At 45.9% G+C, this 20,355-nt stretch overlaps 2 protein-coding genes across 2 annotated transcripts in view; both read left to right on the forward strand.

The window, feature by feature from the left end:
* The window catches only part of trpa1b (transient receptor potential cation channel, subfamily A, member 1b), a 30,247-nt gene extending 15,497 nt beyond the window's left edge, over positions 1–14,750 (forward strand). Inside the window, exons 12-30 of the mRNA XM_060045127.1 lie at positions 450–549; positions 1,333–1,433; positions 1,900–2,075; positions 4,362–4,526; positions 5,262–5,376; positions 6,407–6,573; positions 7,086–7,176; positions 7,649–7,708; positions 7,997–8,101; positions 8,254–8,324; positions 8,522–8,678; positions 8,998–9,087; positions 9,817–9,986; positions 10,088–10,217; positions 10,418–10,600; positions 10,743–10,811; positions 10,916–11,017; positions 12,597–12,718; positions 13,927–14,750. Coding sequence (XP_059901110.1) covers positions 450–549; positions 1,333–1,433; positions 1,900–2,075; positions 4,362–4,526; positions 5,262–5,376; positions 6,407–6,573; positions 7,086–7,176; positions 7,649–7,708; positions 7,997–8,101; positions 8,254–8,324; positions 8,522–8,678; positions 8,998–9,087; positions 9,817–9,986; positions 10,088–10,217; positions 10,418–10,600; positions 10,743–10,811; positions 10,916–11,017; positions 12,597–12,718; positions 13,927–14,143 — 2,391 coding nt within the window. The 3' untranslated portion in view covers positions 14,144–14,750. The remainder of the gene's footprint in view (positions 1–449; positions 550–1,332; positions 1,434–1,899; positions 2,076–4,361; positions 4,527–5,261; positions 5,377–6,406; positions 6,574–7,085; positions 7,177–7,648; positions 7,709–7,996; positions 8,102–8,253; positions 8,325–8,521; positions 8,679–8,997; positions 9,088–9,816; positions 9,987–10,087; positions 10,218–10,417; positions 10,601–10,742; positions 10,812–10,915; positions 11,018–12,596; positions 12,719–13,926) is intronic.
* Positions 14,751–16,929: 2,179 nt separating this feature from the next.
* LOC132452477 (transcription factor 21) lies at positions 16,930–18,406 on the forward strand. The gene is made up of 2 exons (XM_060045128.1): positions 16,930–17,683; positions 18,053–18,406. Exons 1-2 carry the CDS (start codon positions 17,267–17,269, stop codon positions 18,143–18,145), a joined length of 510 nt encoding a protein of 169 aa, XP_059901111.1. The 5' UTR covers positions 16,930–17,266; the 3' UTR covers positions 18,146–18,406.
* Positions 18,407–20,355: the final 1,949 nt, after the last annotated feature.

Here is a 20,355-nt window from a genome sequence, read left to right on the forward strand (position 1 = left end):
TAAATAGCATATGGATATCACGCATAAACAAACACACCACCCACCCACACACACACAAACCACACACACACACACAGACACACCACCCACACATCACACACACAAACCACACACACACACACAGACACACATCACACACAGACACACACAGAAATGCATCATATACAGAATCACAGACACACACACACACACACACACACACACACACACACACACACACACACACACACACACACACACACACACACACACACACACACACACACACCTCTAATAATAAAGCACCATGACAACTACATTGTCCCGCTGCCATCCCTCTCCCCATGCGGACATCACACTCCCTTCACTTATCTCTGCCCTGAGACTGGGTGAGTTCACTGCCGCCTAGCATCGGGGCTGTAACTCCTCAGTTCCTTCCTTCCTTCCTTCCTTCCTTCCTGTGACTGCAGGGCGGCGATGTGGAGCGCATGGACTGCAACGGAAACAGCCCCTTGCTGTTGGCCACCAGCTGTGGCTCCTGGAAGACGGTGGCCTTGTTGCTGGCTAAAGGTTGGGCTCTTTACAACACCCCCACACCCATGGGGCAATGGGAGCGGTTTGCATGTGCTGTACATCGGTGTGTTTGTGTGTCTGTTTGTGTGTTCGTATATATGTGTTTTTACATGAGACTTTTTTTTTTCAAGTCAATTGGATTTTATATAACAGTCACAGTCTCAAACTTCCCAGGCCTCATTATAGAACATCCCCCCCACCCTGAACCCACTAAAGGCCAAAAGAAAACCCACCGAATCCAAGACAGGAACACAGAGGAGGAATCCTCCCTCCAGGGATGGGGAGCACTGCAAATTGGTGTATATATATTGGTGTATATATATATTTATTTATTAAATTAATATTGTTGTTATTGATATAATTCTAAATCTATTGGAGAGAAAGACTCAGAAGGCATGTCTACACCATTGCAACAGGCCCTGCTTGTTGATATTACCACCACTGACGAAACGACATCCCGTATCACCAGCGAAATAACGATTCCCCATCTCTCTAGGCATACTGCAGATTACAGAATCATGAGTTCTGTGCAGACCATTCAGCCATGGAGTTTACCCTTTCCACCTCTTAATTCACTCGCTGAAGGCAATTCCATACGCGCTAGTTGTGCAAAACAAGACATTTATCTGTGCAGCCTGAGGAAAGGAGGTTTATCCAAGGATGGTGTGTTTGTGATTGTGTATATGATGCATGAAATATATATATATATATATATATATATATATTTCATTATTCTGAATATGCATTCATCTGCATTCGTCTTCTCCCTCTCCAACCCAGGGGCGAACATGGCCGTGCGCGACAGGTCTGGGTGTAACTTCCTCCACCTGGCCATCCTGCAGCGCAAGGGGCTGAAGAACCTGAGTGAGGACGTGCTGCAGGTATCCTAACTGAGACCAACTGGATCTCCGAGGTTTCATTTAAAAACAATCTCGTTCATCTTAGTACTGAAGAACATTTTCCCTGCGTGTGTTTTGCTTTTTAAGAAGTTTCAGATGATGAAGCATAAAATAACATCAGGCCAGCTTTTCCAACACTTCTATAAATCCTACCAGTGTCCCAGTGTGTGTGCTCATTGGAGATGGATTGAGGGAGAGCCCCTACAAACGCTATGGATGCATAGCGCAATGCATCTCCCTTTGTAATAACAGTGTGATAACATAGCTTCCTTCAAAATAAGAGCATGATAACAAATACCTTCTTCAGAATAAGAAGCTGATAACATGTCCTCTTTCAGAATAAGAGCATGATAATGTTCCTTCCTTCAGGAGAAGAGCGTCTGTTGGAACAACAGAGTGATACTGGGCCGTCCATCACAATAAGAGCATGATAATGTGTCGCCTTCAGAGTAAGGGCGTGAAGGCCCTGTTGAGCAGCGAGGACCACGACGGCTGCACGCCGCTGCACTACGCCTGCCGGCTGGGCGTCCACGACGCCGTCAAGAACATGCTGGGGCTCTCCGGGGAGCTCTGCCTGGCCCTGAAGTCCAAGGACAAGAAGTCTGCGCTGCACTTCGCCGCCCAGTGAGTGTTCACCGCAGTGCTCTCTGTGTAGGGTTCTGTCAGACGGTTACGTTGACCCTCTTCAGAGGCCTCACGGTAGGAGGGACACAGGTGTGGCTCATTAGCCCGGCTATTGCCAGACCGAGCTCCATCCTAGATTGATCTTGGTCTGGGGAGGCTGCTGTAATTTCTTTTCAGCACAAGAGGCGTGATCAAAGGGCCTAGTTCAACTCACTCTGTACGAAATTGTCTGCTTGCCGTCGCTTCCCTGTCGTCCTTGTGTTGAACCAGCCAATAGCGCGCCAGGGGGGGAAGCCAACTTGGTGATTGGCTCACGCAGAAATGTATTGGTCCTCTCCAAACCCTGGTGCGGGGCGGATTCCAATCGGCAGCAGAACGGGCGGGGCTCCCCAGTCTGGGGGCTCATAGCGTTGATCACAGGTCGGCTCCCTTTGAGGACCAGGGAACGGAGGCAGACTCATGGTCACTGGTCCACTGGTTTAGAAACGGCTCCATCAGAGGCTTGATTTAGACTTTATCTATAGAAACTTACAGTGAATATTTTTAGATTTATGTAATTAAAGATCAGGAGGGGGTTCGGCCTCTCGGGAAAGGACCCCTACAGGTCCGGCTTTGAACGTGTGTGGTTCAGAACCAGAACGGCTGGGAGTCGAACGCCCTTGAATGAGCCATTAAATGAAAAAAAGGCTAAATAAAGTCTGCCTTGTTGATTATATCTTATATCTTGCTGATTCATCTCGGATGATGTGAAAGTAGGCTAGTCGTTTGAGACTTTGGAGTCTTACATAGAGCCGCGTATCAAAACTTGAACTTTTTAAAACCTTTGATTTCAACTTACATTAGCCTCGCTTAAATATTCTCCTTGTCTCTCCTTTCTCTTAGCAGACCAAATAAATTCAGAGAAATATAGAACATCACTGGTTTGTTTGAGTCTTGCATGGTGGGTCGGAGACAAACTGAATTTTGTCTCCTCTGTTTGTCTGGCACATATTTCGGAATTGACAATAAAGCTGACTTTGACTTTGATCGGTCGTGTGAATAAGCAGGGGGAAAAAAAGAAAAAACTGGAACAAAAGTGATTGTGCAGGTTCAAACACAGCACTGTTGAAGGTGAGGGTATACTTTATACTTGTAATATGGCGACACTTTTATACACTACATAGCTACATGCAGTCACTGCTGGCTGAAAGGGAAGGGAAACTACATACATTTTTTTTCACAAAGTCCCTTTGGATCAAATTGTCTGAATGTGACTCTATATTAAATATAGCGACATTTTGTCGGAATACTTGGATTCTAAACATTCTATACTGCATTATAAAAAAACCCATGCATACATTTTTTGTACATAAAAAAGGGGTGAACCAAAGGAAATTGAGTCCAGTGTCTGGGCAAACTGGAACCCAGCTCAGTCTGGGCTAGCGTTAGCTTAAACTGACTTTAATTCCCTAAAAACTTTTCTTTATGGAACTTTTCTTCAGCTGCCACCCATTTGGCCTCGTCAATCATAAAGATAAGAAAGACCCCCACATCACAAGAGGTGTATGAAATGACTTCAGCATTCATATTTTTTTCCTTCATTCAGTGGGCCATTTTTGTCCATAAAAGCTTTTTCAGAAAATGAATTGCCATGACATGCGTCAATCGTTATCCTATCAATTCATCAACTCTGACAGAAGGGGATCACTGCAGTATAAATCATTAGGCGCGGCACATGTAATGGAATGTAGCAGATAGTGTAAAATGAATTGCCATTTAACGTTACAGTAATGGACGGCTCTATTATCACCACTCTAACAGAGATGGAGGGCAGATGAAGGCCATGCTATGATGAGATCAGGATTCAGATTTTCCACACGACAAAAACAATAGCCAACGACGGCTTTTCAATGCTCTTCATCCAACGCATCAGTTTAATTCTCATGTCACTCACTGAAAACAGACCTCCCTTAATGAGCTTCTTCAGAGTTTGATAAAGTAAACTTTAGAGGAATTGTCCAGACAGTCACAAAAGTCTGAAAACAAATTAACCACTAAGAGCGATAGATGGTGAGATAGAGATAGTGAGAGAGAGCAAGAGAGAGAGAGCAGGAGAGAGATCGAGACATTTAGGGAGAGATTGAGAGGGAACTATAGGGAACTGCCCTATCAATGTCAAGCATCCCATCAACACAAACAAATAAAGCCCCTCTCCATCTGCCTCCAACCTCACCTGTCGACCTCCTCCACCCCGGCAGAGCCTCCGTCCTCCGCCTCATCCATCACCCCCCTCCTTCTCTCCGTCAGGTACGGGCGGATCAATACCTGCCACCGCCTCCTGGAGACCATCACGGACTCCCGGCTGGTGAACGAGGGCGACGAGGCGGGGCTCACACCGCTGCACCTGGCCTCCAAGGAGGGCCACACCCAGGTGGTGGAGCTGCTCCTCCGCAAGGGGGCGCTGTTCCACAGGTAGGCCCCGATGCACCTCCGGGTACACCACCCGGGTACACCACCCGGGTACACCACCCGGGTACACCACCCGGGGACACCACCCGGGGACACCACCCGGGGACACCACCCGGGTACACCACCCGGATACACCACCCGGGTACACCACCCGGGTACACCACCCGGATACACCACCCGGATACACCACCCGGGGACACCACCCGGGGACACCACCCGGATACACAACCCAGATACTGCACCCAGACAAACCACCAAGATACACCACCCGGATACACAACCCAGCTACTGCACCCAGACACACCACCAAGATACACCACCCGGATACACAACCCAGCTACTGCACCCAGACACACCACCAAGATACACCACCCGGATACACAACCCAGCTACTGCACCCAGACACACCACCAAGATACACCACCCGGATACAGCACCCTGATGTTCGAGGCCACAACCTTTTTTTACTCCCAAAGTATCCAAATATTCAAGATATTCTCAAATAGTAATACCTTCATGGCTTTTCTTTTTTCATAAAGATGCAAGTGTTCACTGAAAACAGGGAATGCTGTACGAGTAACGATAGAGAAAAGTTTATTATTATCTTTTTTTGACATTGTTATGAAAAAGTACCTCAACCTCTTGGTCCTGAAGTCCTGGTATGAGCATGTTTGTAATCCCTGGCCTAATGCGTCTGAATGATGAGTGAGCTGCCTGCTCTGAATCTCTGGTCTGCAGCGACTACAGAGGATGGACCTGTGTTCACCACGCGGCCAGCGAAGGATACACGCAGACTCTGAGGATTCTACTGTCTGCCAGCACCAAGCTGCTGGACAAAACCGACGAGGACGGGGTAGGCTCTACGTGTATATATGAAGAACTCTTCAGTGTTCAACTTTGAATATGGTAGGCTACTAGGCTCTCTATAGATGGATGAACAACTCTTCAATGTTCAACTTTAAATAGCCATACCCCTATATAAGGTAGGTCTTAAGAAAGCATTCAACAGTGTGAATGTGAATCACGCCAAAGACAACAGCCTGTCATACATAGCCACAGCGATGAACAGAAGCAGACTCTGTTCTGACACGGCGACCTTCACGTTTATTGAACTTTTTAGTCTTTAAACCAAAATGGTTTTGTGATAAGTAGAGATACAGTTTGTGTAATTCATGAGTGAGTAGGGGTTAAACAACTTGTTCAAGGATGCCTTTTTAAGTCAAGTGAGTTCCATTTTATTTGTTTGGCCATTAATCTGAGTTAGAGTCTCAAAGTGCCTCACAGGCCATGTAATAGGAAAGAAAAATAAGTCCCTTAAGTATGAAGGAAGGAATCTTAGGAAGGACCACAGAATGGGAGATCCCTCTCTAGGGGTAGTTAGGAGTGCAATGGGTGCCATAAAAGACGTACATAGCAAACAGTTGAAGTAAATTAGAAATAGAAAATTGCCCACAGTTAGCTTGGGGCGCCCCGGAGTTCAGACCTGCTGGGATTACAACTCCTCAACCAATACCTGAATATCTCAGACATACGGCATATGCTGTTCCTGAACGTTTTTTTTTACATTTATATATATTAGGCCGGCAGAAATGAGCGTGAAAATAAAGCGTTTATGCAATCTTACTTTAATTCGATTAATAAAAATGGACACACTAACGCAATTACATTTGACAATTTAATTTTTAACTCCCAAATCTGTGTTGTTCCGTCAGTTTCATATTCAACCCACACTATTTTTGGCTTATCAAGTACATTTGGTATGAATGATAATGTGCCATTCATTGTGCTCAAACGTGATTAAAATGTTAATGGTTTGACAGCCCTAATATATATATATATCTATATATCTATATATATCTATCTATATCTCCATCTCCCTGCAGAACACAGCTCTGCACATCGGAGCCAGGGAGGGCCACGTGTCGGCTGTCCTGCTGCTGCTGTCGCGCGGCGCGGAGATCGTCCTGAGCAGGAACCAGACCTCCTTCCTGCACGAAGCGTTGCTGAACTGCCGGCAGGACGTGGTCAACGCCGTGATAGACAGCGACAGGTACCACCCCCCCGCCCCCAGAGTGCCCCCCAACCAGCCCCGCTGGGGGCTTTCCTCCCCAGTGAGATCAGCGCGGTACGGGGACACGCTCGGCCCCGGAGCCCCCACGCTTCAGAGATGGTGTCACGGTGTAACAATAGACGCTGTCTGACTTTATCGTCTTTTTGGTGCATTTTTTATTATGCCAATTGTAGCCTAACACTTAATACTACTTAATGGGTGATTCCTGCTAATCCCCTAAATAATCCAATTACTGAGATCAGGATGTTATGCAGGGGCGATTTAAGACCCCAATTACTGGGGCTGGAGAAAACATTTTAATTCGAAGAAGTTAAAATTGTCAATGAAAAATGTGACAAACCACTTTTATGTAGGCTTCATCCAAACTGACCTTATACCAGTAAATCCCATGAAAGGTCTAAACCCCCTTAAAAACCTAAAACCTAGAATCGCCTTTGTTCATATGACGCCAACCACCACGCAAACTACTTCCATCTTCCTCGTTGCCCCAGATGTACGGAAGCTTTGTGGCTGTTCAGCCCCGCCTCTTCCCAGCAATCCCCCGTCCTGGACATGATTGAGATTCTGCCTGAGAGTTACAAGGTGAGCTGGCTGCAGGATGGTCTGAAGGACCCATATGGATAGTCGTGGTATACAGGGACTATATGTTTAGGACACATATGTATAGTCGTGGTATACAGGGACTATATGTTTAGGACACATATGTATAGTCGTGGTATACAGGGACTATATGTTTAGGACACATATGTATAGTCGTGGTATACAGGGACTATATGTTTAGGACACATATGTATAGTCGTGGTATACAGGGACTATATGTTTAGGACACATATGTATAGTCTTCGTATACAGGGACTATGTGTATAAGACACGTATGTATAGTGTTCGTATACAGGGACTATGTGTATAAGACACGTATGTATAGTGTTCGTATACAGGGACTATGTGTATAAGACACGTATGTATAGTGTTCGTATACAGGGACTATGTGTATATGACAAATATTTCTAGTCATTTTATTAAGGGACTAACAGATTCTCTTTCTTTTCACTAGTACCTGTTGGATCGCTGCGTGAGGGAATCGGATGACGACCCAAACAGCCCGGAGTTCACTGTATTTGAATGAGATTCATAATTTATAGTTGTGATACACACAGAATTCACCGTAGTTCAATGAGCATCATATTTATATTTATGACACACACAGAATTCACTGTATTTCACTTAGCATCTTATTAATATTAATGATAAACACGTGTGTAATGTGGGATACCATTGTTATTCTGTTTTGGTGTATTAAGAAAATATACCAACAATTTGCATTGATTTGCCTGATATGAATACATTCTCTAGTATGGTATCACCGCTAATCCTTATCATTGCTATTTGTATCTTTTTACAGATTGAATACAATTTCCAGTGGCTCCAGGCGCCCATTTCCTTGAAGAAGATGGCCAAGATCACAGGACAGCCTGTCCCCAGAATCCAGCCGCTGGCCGCACTTAATGTAAAAATCCAGTCTTAGAATAACATTAAGATACTGTCTGCATGCCAGGGTATGAGCATAACACAAATGGCCTCCCTGTGAACAAGTGTTACAGCCGAGTGCACCAGATGAACAGGATGAACTTCTTTTTCCTTCTACCGATCTCTCCTTAGACTATGGTGAAATACAACCGCATCGAGCTCCTCTCTCACCCTGTCTGTCAGAAGTACCTCGAAATGAAGTGGTCTGTATCAGATACCATCGAATCCCTAAATCATTATCACATCAAGGTTGATGTTTTTAGTGCCTCCTTTATTGCCATCAATGTTCGGTCGGACTGGCCGGTGTCTTGGCTGAATGTCGTTCACCAACGTCGGTGCCAGTAAAGTACCAACCTCTCAGTGAACCCCGCCCCTGACCACAGCTCCCCCTTGTGCGTAGGGTGGCCTACGGAAGCCTGGCCCATGTGCTGAACATGGTTCTGTACCTGATGGGTCAGCTCCCTCTCACCTACCTCACCCTGGCGCTGAGGCCATCCGTCAACACCACCTTACCGGGCCAGCTGGATGTGGAGATGGTGCCCGTCTCTTTCTCCGAGGTATTGGTTAGAAGGGACCAACGGGCTCCAGGAGATGAGCAGACTGAGAGAGAGATGAACGGGTGGATCAAATATTGAAGTAGTGGCCCAGACGATGCCCCAATGTTTATATCATCAATATTTAGCCATAATTGATTGAAATGAAATCGCCACAGTAACTAAACTGCAGGCAAAGCAATCACACTCCATTCCATCGATAAGATAAGATATGGATAAGCCATCAAGAGTAATGGACGCAGGTAAGTGCTTCGCCACGGTGTGCAAACTCCCGCACTTCGTCAAGCGCTAACCTATCCCGCCCCCCGCTTCGTCCCTGCAGCAAAGCTTCTCCCTGTCGCTGTGCATGGTGATGGTGATGGTCATGAACTTCTACGCCATAGGGAAGGAGGTGCTTCAGATATTCCAACAGGTACAGTTATGCAGCAGACGTCGTTTCACAGTAGGGTGAAGTACACCCATGAATCTTTAATCCCCCCGGCCGTCGCCGGGTACGGGGGCTATGGGCCGGCCGACCCGGGGGCCGTCACGCTGAGGGATGGCGAGCGAGCCCCCCGCTGATTGGCCCATCAGTAACTCGGGAGTCAAACGAATCAGATTCAAGATTTAACGTCAGCCCAGACCCCGCGATAGAGCTTTCCTTTGTTCAGTTTGGGAGTACCAGACTTAAATCCCAGTGGATCAATGGTATGTGCCCATGATGAGTCTGATGATAATATGATCATTGCATGTTAATTCAATGATAATGAGATCATAAAAATGGCTAAAAGCGTCATTTTATAGTAGCACGCTTTTATTTTGGTATTAGTATATGCTACACGTGAACCTCCTAATATGGCGCAATTTGATTGGTTTGCTATCTCTGGATTTTGGGCAATATCCCGTGATTGATAGCTATTCGCTGTTAATAGCTATTCCCCACTATTCACTTCGCCTTCGGCGACGTGTGAAAGCCAATGACATTTTAACAGTGGCGTTCGTGCATCGTTCACAATGCGTTATACGTTTAAGTCGCTTTACAGATTTGTTTAGCTATTGATGTCTGTAAGCAAACCAAGCAAAGACAATAAAAATATGTCAGCCCTGTTCCATTGTGTTTCATTCCTTTCAAATAAACTGTTGTTTCTTTCCCACCTGCAAGCGCTGGAATTACTTCAAGGATTCGTCCAACAATATTGATTGGGTTGTGGCCTTTTTCTCGCTCGCCTTCGTCATTCCACTGGCCCTAAACGTAGAGGGGTCCCTACATTGGCAGGCGGGGGCAGTGGCAGTTTTCCATTCTTGGGTTTGCTTTCTACTCTATCTCCAAAGGTAGGGTTGTTTGCTCGATTAAGATAGCAACGAATGCCTTTCGAAGACAGTGGAGGACTTACCTCTAGCTGGCTGCTGAATTGACGGTCTCGTTTGCCCAGGTTTGATCGTTTCGGTATCTACGTGGTGATGTTCGGCGAAATCATGAAGACCTTGGTCAGCATCGTGATGCTCTTCCTGTTCCTGATGGTGGCCTTCGGTCTGGGGTTTCACGCCCTGATGCTCAACCAGGTAGGGAACCAACCAGACCTCTCTGGGATCAGGAAATATCATCACAAACGAACACAAGGAAACCACAACAAACAGACCTAATCAGGGGTTCTCACTTTTCACATCATGGAACAAATAAATATCAGTTGAAAGGTTTGTGGTGTTTAGGTTCCTATTTGAACTGACATCCTGTAAGTCACCTCTTGTTTGTTCTCTTACAGAAAGAGTTTGCGACTGTGCCCTTGTCAGTCATTCAGATTTTCGTGATGATGATCGGAGAATTAAACTATGAAACCAACTTCCTGAAGCCGACCCTCGACAACAAACTTCCCTTTACTTTCCTGACATACGTGCTCTTTATTGAATTTGCTCTACTGATGCCAATACTGCTGGTGAATCTGTTGGTAAGTAGACTACAATATCAATATAGTATTGATTTCTGTACGCAGGAAAGAATCTCGGCAAGGTACGTGAGGGGAAGTCTGAGCTCGACAGCCTCCAAGTTCATGAACATGAACTGATATTTCTCTGACCTTTGCCTCGTAGATCGGTTTGGCAGTCGGAGACATCGCCGAGGTCCAGAAGAACGCTTCCCTGAAGCGCATGGCCATGCAGGTATGTACGACGACGACGACGTATGCACGACGACGTGAAGTCATCTCCGCAGCATGGAGCGATATGGCCGCATGAACGATAACATGCACATATGTTCTCCTCAGATTGAACTCCACACTGTGCTGGAAGACAAGCTGCCCTATTGGTTCATGAAGCGTGTGGACAAGCCCTTCATCCTCAACTACCCCAACCGGAAGTGCTCCAAGGTCGGCTGAGGTCAACCGATTGTGCCATGCGATGATCTGCTGACGCTAATTAGCAACACTAACGATGAACCACAATATACTTTAAACTCTGCAATTTTCCTCTGCAAGGTGGTTCAATTTGTTCACAGCTTCAAAATAATCCTCAAGTATCTACTTGTTATTTGGGTAGTCAAAGGTCCATCCAAAACGCGAACAGTGAATGTTGGAGCCATTTTGATATTTAAGTTTGCTAATTAATTTTAGTGATTAAGATTGATAACATTAATGAAATAATTATAATATTTAAGTTTATGAAATATGGTTTAATAGTATGGTGAATTATGGTTTACAATTACGTAATTTTATGTTTGAAATCTGATTGACTGCCGTTTTCTGTCTGGCCAATTGAGGGTGACGTCTGACGTTCTGACTGACAGATGTCAAATATATTGATGGGTTACCTATGACCAGGTGGAGCGGGAGTGGCAAACTATTTTTCAACCGCGTGAATGCGATAGGGACATCTTTGTTTGTATTTTTAGTAAGAAGGGAACAAATACATTGATCCATAATTCAAGACGCGCGTTGTCTGGATTTATCCGCTATCAGAAGCGGCCGCTGAAAAGCTGCCAGTGCAGTGAAGGCTGAAGGTCTTTGGATCAGGTTGCAGTTCCACAGCGGACCGTAGGCCCTTTACAGAGGGCTGTCATAGGTCATAGGGGAAACACAGGTGCACCCCCCCCACAGTAACATCTGGTAGGTGGGTTGGTTCGATGTGTAGCTGTGTCAGAGTGTTGTTTATCTTCTATACTTCAGTCCATCACTGCTGCACTGGTCCACTGGACTGCACTGGAGCAGAGCCCACATCATTGGGATGAGCGACTTCTGTGTGGTTCCACGATGACACTTCTATGAAAAGAGTCTTTCCCATACACTGACAACCGGCCGCTTAAAAACAGTACAACCTGCCACTTAAAAGCAGGACTTAGCATTGTGTAGCATCTTATCCTAGCTGTCGTTGTAGTATACGGGGAATGGGTTAACGTAGTGATTGTTAGTGCTTGGCACTTGGTTCTAGGAACATCCTTACTGTACAGACAGCGCTATATGGTTGTTGCTCTTACTTCTGTCAAATGTACTTATTGTCAGTCGCTTTGGATAAAAGCGTCTGCTAAATGCCCTGAATGTAAGTGAAAATGTAGCATAGGTCCCCATATCCGGACTGACTACCATGTTCCCGTACTCAGCGACTCAGAATGGTTGCAGACGAGATCTACTTTGACTGCGCTGAAGTAGCTGACCTGCGTCTTGATGTTCGCTCATCGAGGACTCATTGGTTTTCAATGCTCATCTGACAATACGTTCATCTCTGGCTCTTCCACATTACGTCTGTTTATTCGGCTCTCTTTTATTCTCCTCTCCGTGCTGTCGCTTGTCTTTACCCTTCTGAGTTCATCCTTCCCTCAGGGAATCTTCAATTGGTCGTTTAGGAGTTTTAATCAGGGCTTGTAAGCCCCTTGGAGACGCTAAATACTGTAAAAAGTAATGACCTCCTCTAATGACCTCCACACGTCTTTGTCTGTCTTGGGTTTGTGCACAGAGCTACATTAATATGCTCCTGCAGAGGGAGGGGGAAGAGAGAACAGGTATCAGGCCCCAGATGCCAAGCAAGTCAAGCCGCGCCAATCCCATTGAGAATGAACTCCAAAAGCAGAAGACCAGGTAAAGTATATTTATATCATATGTATATCCGTGTATATGATGGGGTGGTTATGTGGATAAATTGCTGGTTTCGACAAGTAGAATATCTATCATTTGTTTTACTTTTTAAAGTTACTGTGAGGTTGGTCCTTAATCTGGTCATGAATCTTTATTGTATCGAAGCAAGATTTACTTCATCGTAGACATTTCTGGAGGAAAAGCAGAGCAATGATTTGATTTGAACTACAGGGAGAGATTCATGCAGTGGTGTTTGTGATGCGTGAGCAGCCTCTAGTGGCCTTTAAATACAATCAACGGGTTTTGACGTTCAACTATTCTAGTACTTCACTGCCTCAATGTTCGCTCACATATTATCGTTCTGAAAAACAACAAACATTGGGCAGGATTAGGGTGAAAGGTGTTGGTACCAATCCCTAGTCCACAGGTATACTTGAGCCTAACCCCTATTGACTCATGCATGTATAAAACAAAACTTTTCGCTGTGTCTACCTCATCATTAAATAGTGCATCAATTCTAGCCTTTCTATTGTCGCAAATCAGACTTTAGATAAATAACTCAAGTTTGATTATAGAAGTGCTCAGATCTGGGGGAAAGGGGCATTTCACCTCTTTTGCTTCATATTTCTGACCAATCATGTTGCTTGGGGCGTGAATCTGTGAGCATGATCCCCTCCTGTAATCTTAATCCACTCCGTCCATGAGTTCTCTGAGGTAGATATGAAAAGAACCAAGGAGTGTAGCTCCGCCCTTTAAGGGCTCGGTGTAGCTCCGCCCTTTAAGGGCTCGGTGTAGCTCCGCCCTTTAAGGGCTCGGTGTAGCTCCGCCCTTTAAGGGCTCGGTGTAGCTCCGCCCTTTAAGGGCTCGGTGTAGCTCCGCCCTTTAAGGGCTCGGTGTAGCTCCGCCCTTTAAGGGCTCGGTGTGCGGCCCCGGCTCTGGGGCGGTTCCTCCCAGAGGTTCTGCTTTAGCAAAAACATCTCTCCCCCTCCCTCTATCCCTCCCTCCCTCCTCCCACCCCCTCCTCCCTCCCTCTATCCCTCCCTCCCCTCCCTCCCTCCCTCCCCTCCCTCCCTCCCTCCCTCCCTTCCCTCCCTCCCTCTATCCCTCCCTCCCCTCCCCTCCCGTCCTCCCCCTCCCTCTATCCCTCCCCTCCCTCTATCCCTCCCCTCCCCTCCCTCTATCCCTCCCCTCCCCCTCCCCTCCCTCCCCAGGATGAAGGAGATGTCCTGCCTGCTGGAGAAGCAGCACGGCCTCCTGAAGCTCGTCCTCCAGAAGATGGAGATCACGTCGGAGGCTGACGAGTACGACGGGCCGGAGCACTTCAGGGGCCGGGGGGGCCCCCGCATGACCCCCGGCCCCCGGCCCCAGGGCGGCTCCAAGTGGATCCCGCTGATGAAGGCCCTCGACCGCAAGAGTTTGGGGAAATAGGGTGTGTGTGTGTGTGTTTGTGTGTGTGTGTGTGTGTGTGTGTGTGTGTGTGTGTGTTTGCGTGTGTGTGTTTGTGTGTGTGTTGGTGTTTGTGCGTGTGTGTGTGTGTTTGTGTGTGTGTGTGTGTGTGTTTTTGTGCGTGTGTGTGTGTGTGTGTGTGTGTGTGTTGTAGAACGCTACAAAGTTAATAAACTTTGAATCACTGCCTTTGCCTTCGGGCTCTGTTCGTTGTTTTGGGAGTTAAACTGTCAAACCGTTTGATGTTTCGATGTTTTAATGTTGATTAAAAAGGGGATTATCGTACATAACTGTCACTTAAATAAAATGTTGTTGTGGAATAAAAAGCACATTGTCTACAAAGCAAGGTGCTACATGCAGACTCTTTGATAAGCTATCGATACCGTCAGCACAATGTCAACTAATACTGTATTGTTTGTGTGTCTGAAGTAATCTCGTTGCTGAAATACCATATTTGAATCTCTTAACTTGTGTTGCATGTACTGTCTTTATTATATTTTTGTTGCTTGTAAACTTGAAGTTCTTGGTACTGTATGTCATTGAATCTTAATAAAGAATGAATAAAGCTTCCATTAAATGTATAACTAAATGTGTGTGCGTGTATATCTGTTTGGTGTGTGTGGGTGTATGTGTGTGTGAGTCCTAAACTGGAGATCTCTATTTTGTGTGGCTATGGTAATGGTGGTTTTGGATATAGTGCATTCTGGTAATGCATTTGTGGTGTTTCCAGTAGTTCATTCTGTTAGGGCGATTGTTTTGGCTTTCCCATAGTGCATTCTGAGGCGTAGTACTTAACCCTGTGAGAAATAGTAGTTAACCCACCCTAGCTTTTCACGCCACAGCTGGTCCACTAGTAACCATGGGAACCACAGGGCAAAGCCTCTGACATCATCGCCTTGCACCTGTCTCCCTGTCGTACGAGTGAACGTGGGGGGGGGGGAGGGGTGCCGATAGGGGGGTCACGACCTCTGCAAGTGTACGCTGATTGACGAATGCGTACTCTCCCTTCAAGTCCAGATTCCAGTGTTTCTCCTCAGGACTTCTGGCTGAACTGTAATGACTCCTGCAGCCGACACAATGACCGTGTGGCCATCCATTACGCTTCCAGATACCCTCGTGGGCTTGGTTTTAAGCGGGGTACATGTGCGCAGAATGACTACTGCTCATGCGTGCCACTGTTTAAGTCTCACTGCCTGACCGGAGTCTGTATTTCGGCGAGGAGTAGAAGGAAGTGAAAAACTCATGGTATCTGAAAAGAAGAGTCCATTAATCACACGTATCATTCTGAGCGGCCAGGTCCCGGGCTTCAGAGTGGATAGTGTTCTGGGAGCGGACAGATGGTGTGACAGGGAGTCGGACGGACAGAGTGTCTGGAGGTTTTCTGAGCCTGATACCGGACGCGTTGGTTCACTATCTCAGACCCGAGGATGAGCTGGCCTCACGGCTTGAGGACTAGTTTCTCTATTTTCTTAACGTTTGAAATTACAGTGGAAGGAGAAGGGATCGTGGGGAACTTTGGGAATGTGGCTCTGGATTAGGGAGCATTCCGGTCCCAGGGACGGAGGGAGAATAAGGACCTACAGAGCTGTGGGGCTCGGACATATAGAACAGACACAGAAAACAAAGAATGGATTTGCTGCACTTTCAAAACATATGCTTTAATTTTTAAAAGATAGTTGAGAAGTATATAGAAGTATTTCAAGTTGATGATCTGCATTCTTAATAAACTGCATGATAAAAATAAAAGATTAGTGTCTACCCTGATCATGCCTGGGGTAGTTCACGGCTAATACCAATTTGCTTCTGAATGTCTACTATGAGTAGACAATCTACTATGAGTAGCAATTCCAAAACTATGGATTTGATCGAATGGTCGTTTGGATTTTCTTTCAAACTCCCTGAGGCAAATGTCCTCAAATCGAGGGTGAAATTGTTCTGGAGTGACTGTGTCTGTCCGGGAGCGTTTCACAGTGTGCAGGTTGGAGAGGCAGTGTCACACCTAAAGAAGCAGATAGGACTCCTGTGTGTCGCAGGATGTTCCTAACAAAGAACCCCAGCTGATCTCAGCCCTGGCTCTGGGAGTCGACGAGGATCACGGTAACCATGGTTTCTGCCTCCTCTGTTATGAAGGTGGTGGACGTCATCGGATCAATAACACTGTGAGAGAAAGGAGGGAATATATGGCCTTAATGGTGAATCAATATTACATGAATACAGAATGTGCCCACCGCACGCTACCCCAACACACGCACACACGGACACACACAAACAGACGCACAGACACACATGGCCACACCCTTGTCATGCCAGCGGTCCAGATGTCATGGGAACGGCGGACAGCTGTGTGCGTTGTGTTGGCGAGGCAGCGGGAGAAAAGGTCTCTCTGCATCTGCTGAAACCCAATCCCTCTGTGAAACTGGCAAATGGATTAGGGCCACTTTTGATAAGGTCATGAAGACATTTCTATTAGTGAAACTCTTCCATTTGTGGGAGAGGGGGGTCGCTTGGGGGGGGGGGGGCACCGCGGGGCGAAACATGTCACTTGTTTGTAGTTTACGTTTGATTCGGTATTTGTAGTCCTCCCGTGTGATTTATCCCCCACGTCATGGTAGGGATGCACCCGCCATTCGCCTGATTCATGGGCCACAGATTGTCTTATGGTCAGCGTGAGGAACTGTTCCCCAGTAACTCTGGCTGAACTATAAATCCATGCAGGACTTTGTGCAGTTACACAGTGAATACCTTAGAGTCAAGACCGTGACAAACACATCACATCCCCAGTTGTGGTCAACTTGTATGAAGGGGCTAGGTGGTCCTCAGAGGAAAGGGGTGGAGATAAAAACAATAAGCTCATGCCAAGTCCAGGGCACTTAATTTAGCCATATAAGCAAGTGTGCAGCTTCCAGTCCGGGGTGACAGAGGCGACAGTCAAAGATGATTGCTTATGTTTTGGCTATTTAATATATTAATATTTACATATTTTTTCGGACAAATCAAACCAAGCCTAGTTCAGTTTTGCATTGACAGCTGTTTTAAAAGGGAATCGTTTTTTTTTTCTTTTCTTCAAGGCAACAGACATCTGCTCCAAGCACAGGTGGCACCGCCATGTCCACCGGCTCAATAGCAAGTGATGCTGAGGATTTTAGCCCGTGTCAGAGAAGGACCACGCGGGGAACCGACTATCACAACTCTCACCGCTGCACTGAAGACGACGAGGAGGAGTTCGACGATCGAGTCCACGGGAAGGCCAAACCACAACCGACCGCGGCGCAGCTTTCCAACGCACCCCAGAGAGACAGTCGCCAGTGTCAGAGGAACGCAGCCAACGCCAGGGAAAGAGCGCGGATGCGGGTGCTGAGCAAAGGGTTCTCCAGACTCAAGACCACCCTACCGTGGGTGCCGGCTGACACCAAGCTGTCCAAGCTGGACACGCTGAGGCTGGCGTCCAGCTACATCTCCCACCTCCGACAGCTGCTGCAGGACGAGCGCTTTGAGCGCAGCCTCGTGCATCCCGTCAACCTGGTAGGACGCGGGGCCTTTGCTTTGACATCGTTCGTTTTTTAAAGAGACGCAGAAAGGAAATGCGTTGGGGCTAATTTAGTTTATGGAATAGCGATATTATTGCATGAATACTAAATACCTAGGCATGATTGATTGATTAGGCTATTTATATTAAGTAAAAACCACGATAAATAGGTTGCATAGGCCTATAGGTTGAATAATCACAGGAGATGTGTATTTATTTCGTTTTAAATCGTAGGCGAGGTAATAACCTCTTATCTATATCATTATAAATCTTACTTTAATCTCACTTTTTCCATTATAAACCATTCTGAGTTGAATTATTATTTTTTGTCATAAATCTCACTTCCCACTCTCCTGTGCTCCCAGACTTGGCCCTTCGTGATGTCAGGGCGCTTAGAAGAGAATGAAGACAACATCATGACTTCAGCTGGCCGGACACTCTGTGGAGCTTCAGCATAGAGATACTCTGTCTCTGTCTCTGTCTCTGTCTCTCTCTCTCTCTGTCTCTGTCTCTGTCTCTGTCTCTCTCTCTCTCTCTCTCTCTCTCTCTCTCTCTCTCTCTCTCTCTCGCTCTCTCCTCTCTCTCTCTCCTCTCTCTCTCTCTCTCTCTCTCTCGCTCTCTCTCCTCTCCTCTCTCTCTCTCTCTCTCTCTCTGCACTGATGTGATTAGGAGTTTTATCCAAGGTGCCTTCAATGGGTTCACTTTCTACAAAAGACCAGAATGAATGTTGACACATTTGGAAAAAAAAACGTGTAACTTTGGAAGTAGAGGAGAGCATTGAGTTTGAACTTTTTCCCAAACCCTGCCTAATGGCACCTTGGGCGGTCGCTTATGTCTTAATGCATGTTTATAAATGTTTAAGAGACAGCGTATCTAAAGTAGAGTGTTGCCTGAGGCTACTCACACAAGATAGGCCTGAGTGAATGGTTAGTCGACTTAATTTGGAGCAGATCCAAGAACAAGAATGAAGCCATCGTTTTTATCGTTGGGTTATACCATGTTTACAGATGACCATTTTCTCTCAGTTCAACCATCTGATCCTTACAAGTTTTATCTGTGAGGTATAGGGAATTATACAAGACGATATTATTACAGGATTAGCTCTTCACTTGCATTTTTAGCAACCTCTGATTCTTACCACTGATGATATAATAATTTATATTACATATGCAATGTATGTGTTTGTGTATAAACAATGTTTACAACAACATTACCAAAGTGTACAAATATTGTTTGTGGGTTTGACGATATAATCCAGTAGCCTAGTAGGCTAGGTGTTGCCTGGTAAATCTGTGATTTTGGCGTGTTTTTAAATGTGTTTCATTAGACAGCTGCTTAACCGCGGTTTGAATGCATTATACAACATTTCCAATGGATTCTGATCTGCGTTAATGCATCAGAGAGCATGCACATGAGCATTAGCCTTAGCCTGCATGCATATACATGTGTTGAGTTATTTATGAAGTAATACTACGCTGCTTGGCAGCCGTCACTGTCCACTGAACAGCTGGCGTCCTTAATATTGCACGTATATTTAATATGTTATATGCATTAATATGAGACCTAATCATTTCAGTTTTCGCCTCCCAAAATATAGTTTGCTAAATGAGGTTGTCAGCTGTTTCAAGTAGGCTATGTAGGCTAGTTGGTTGTTTAGCTGTTGTTAGGCTACCGCCAAACCAATGACTCAAACTTTATAGCACATTAAGCTGTTTTATAATTAGTGTCCTGGTGGCTGAAGAACGAAGACTCAACACACTGTTTATCTTTTTCATTTTGATTTGGTTCTGGTCTGTTTTATAAAGTTCATGGTATGTTTGTATGTTGGAAATGGGATACAGGCTACAATGAGTATCCCCACAGACCATAAACTTAATAAAACAGCCCTGAATAGCCTTACGTGAAGCCACTACAAGCTTCAAGATGTTGTCAGCGCATTAAAAGACAAGACTCTTCTGCGTATCGCCGCTGATTTATTCTGAGCACAGCAGCACGGATTAAAGACACGGGGGTTAGAGGCAGTTTAAGTGTTTGATCCGAGGGTCCGGGACAACGCGAGCACCGACCGAGATTGTAAGTGCCATGTCTGGGGCACGCCGGGTGAATTAAAGTGCTGTTAGATGAAGGAGGACAGGGAGTCAGAGGCAATACAAGAGCTTTCCATCACAGCCTCGGACGGCTGCAGCTGTTGGGACCACTGTCTAGTTTCCCAGCACTGTGAACCGTTCTCCTGGGAGGGGAAACCACAGAGCTGTACTTACGGCCAGCTAATGAGCACGAGCCTCTCACCCGCATTCTTCTGCTTGTTTTGATCCATCTTTATCAGGGCAGCAGAGAACTACAATCCATTATTTGTCCATTAAGGATACAAGGAAGAAATTATGCTCTTAGTCAAAGTTGTAAAGTCAACTCGATTCAATTATACAACTGAAAGCCTCAATGATCTAATATTGTTTTGGGGTAGGCCTACTGGAATTTTTATATATGAGATTTTGAGACCACAGAAGATTTAGTGGCCTCATATTCCCAGATAACGTCAGAGCAGCCTGTTGTTGTCCATCAATCTGTTCATCTGTTTCCAACGTCGTTACTGACATCTAGTGGTGAAACGGAGAAACCTTAAGCCAACGAGAAGAAATAAATCACTTTGATTGATTCACTATCTCTC

This window comes from Gadus macrocephalus, chromosome 23 (assembly GCF_031168955.1).
Source record: "Gadus macrocephalus chromosome 23, ASM3116895v1".
NCBI lineage: Eukaryota > Metazoa > Chordata > Actinopteri > Gadiformes > Gadidae > Gadus > Gadus macrocephalus.

What these genes read in the sequence shown, in the direction of transcription:
- LOC132452477 (XM_060045128.1), top strand. Translation starts at nt 17,267, where the DNA reads ATGTCCACCGGCTCAATAGCAAGTGATGCTGAGGATTTTAGCCCGTGT. An exon ending in TCGTGCATCCCGTCAACCTG is followed by an intron (nt 17,684 to 18,052) that starts GTAGGACGCGGG and finishes CTGTGCTCCCAG; the next exon opens with ACTTGGCCCTTCGTGATGTC.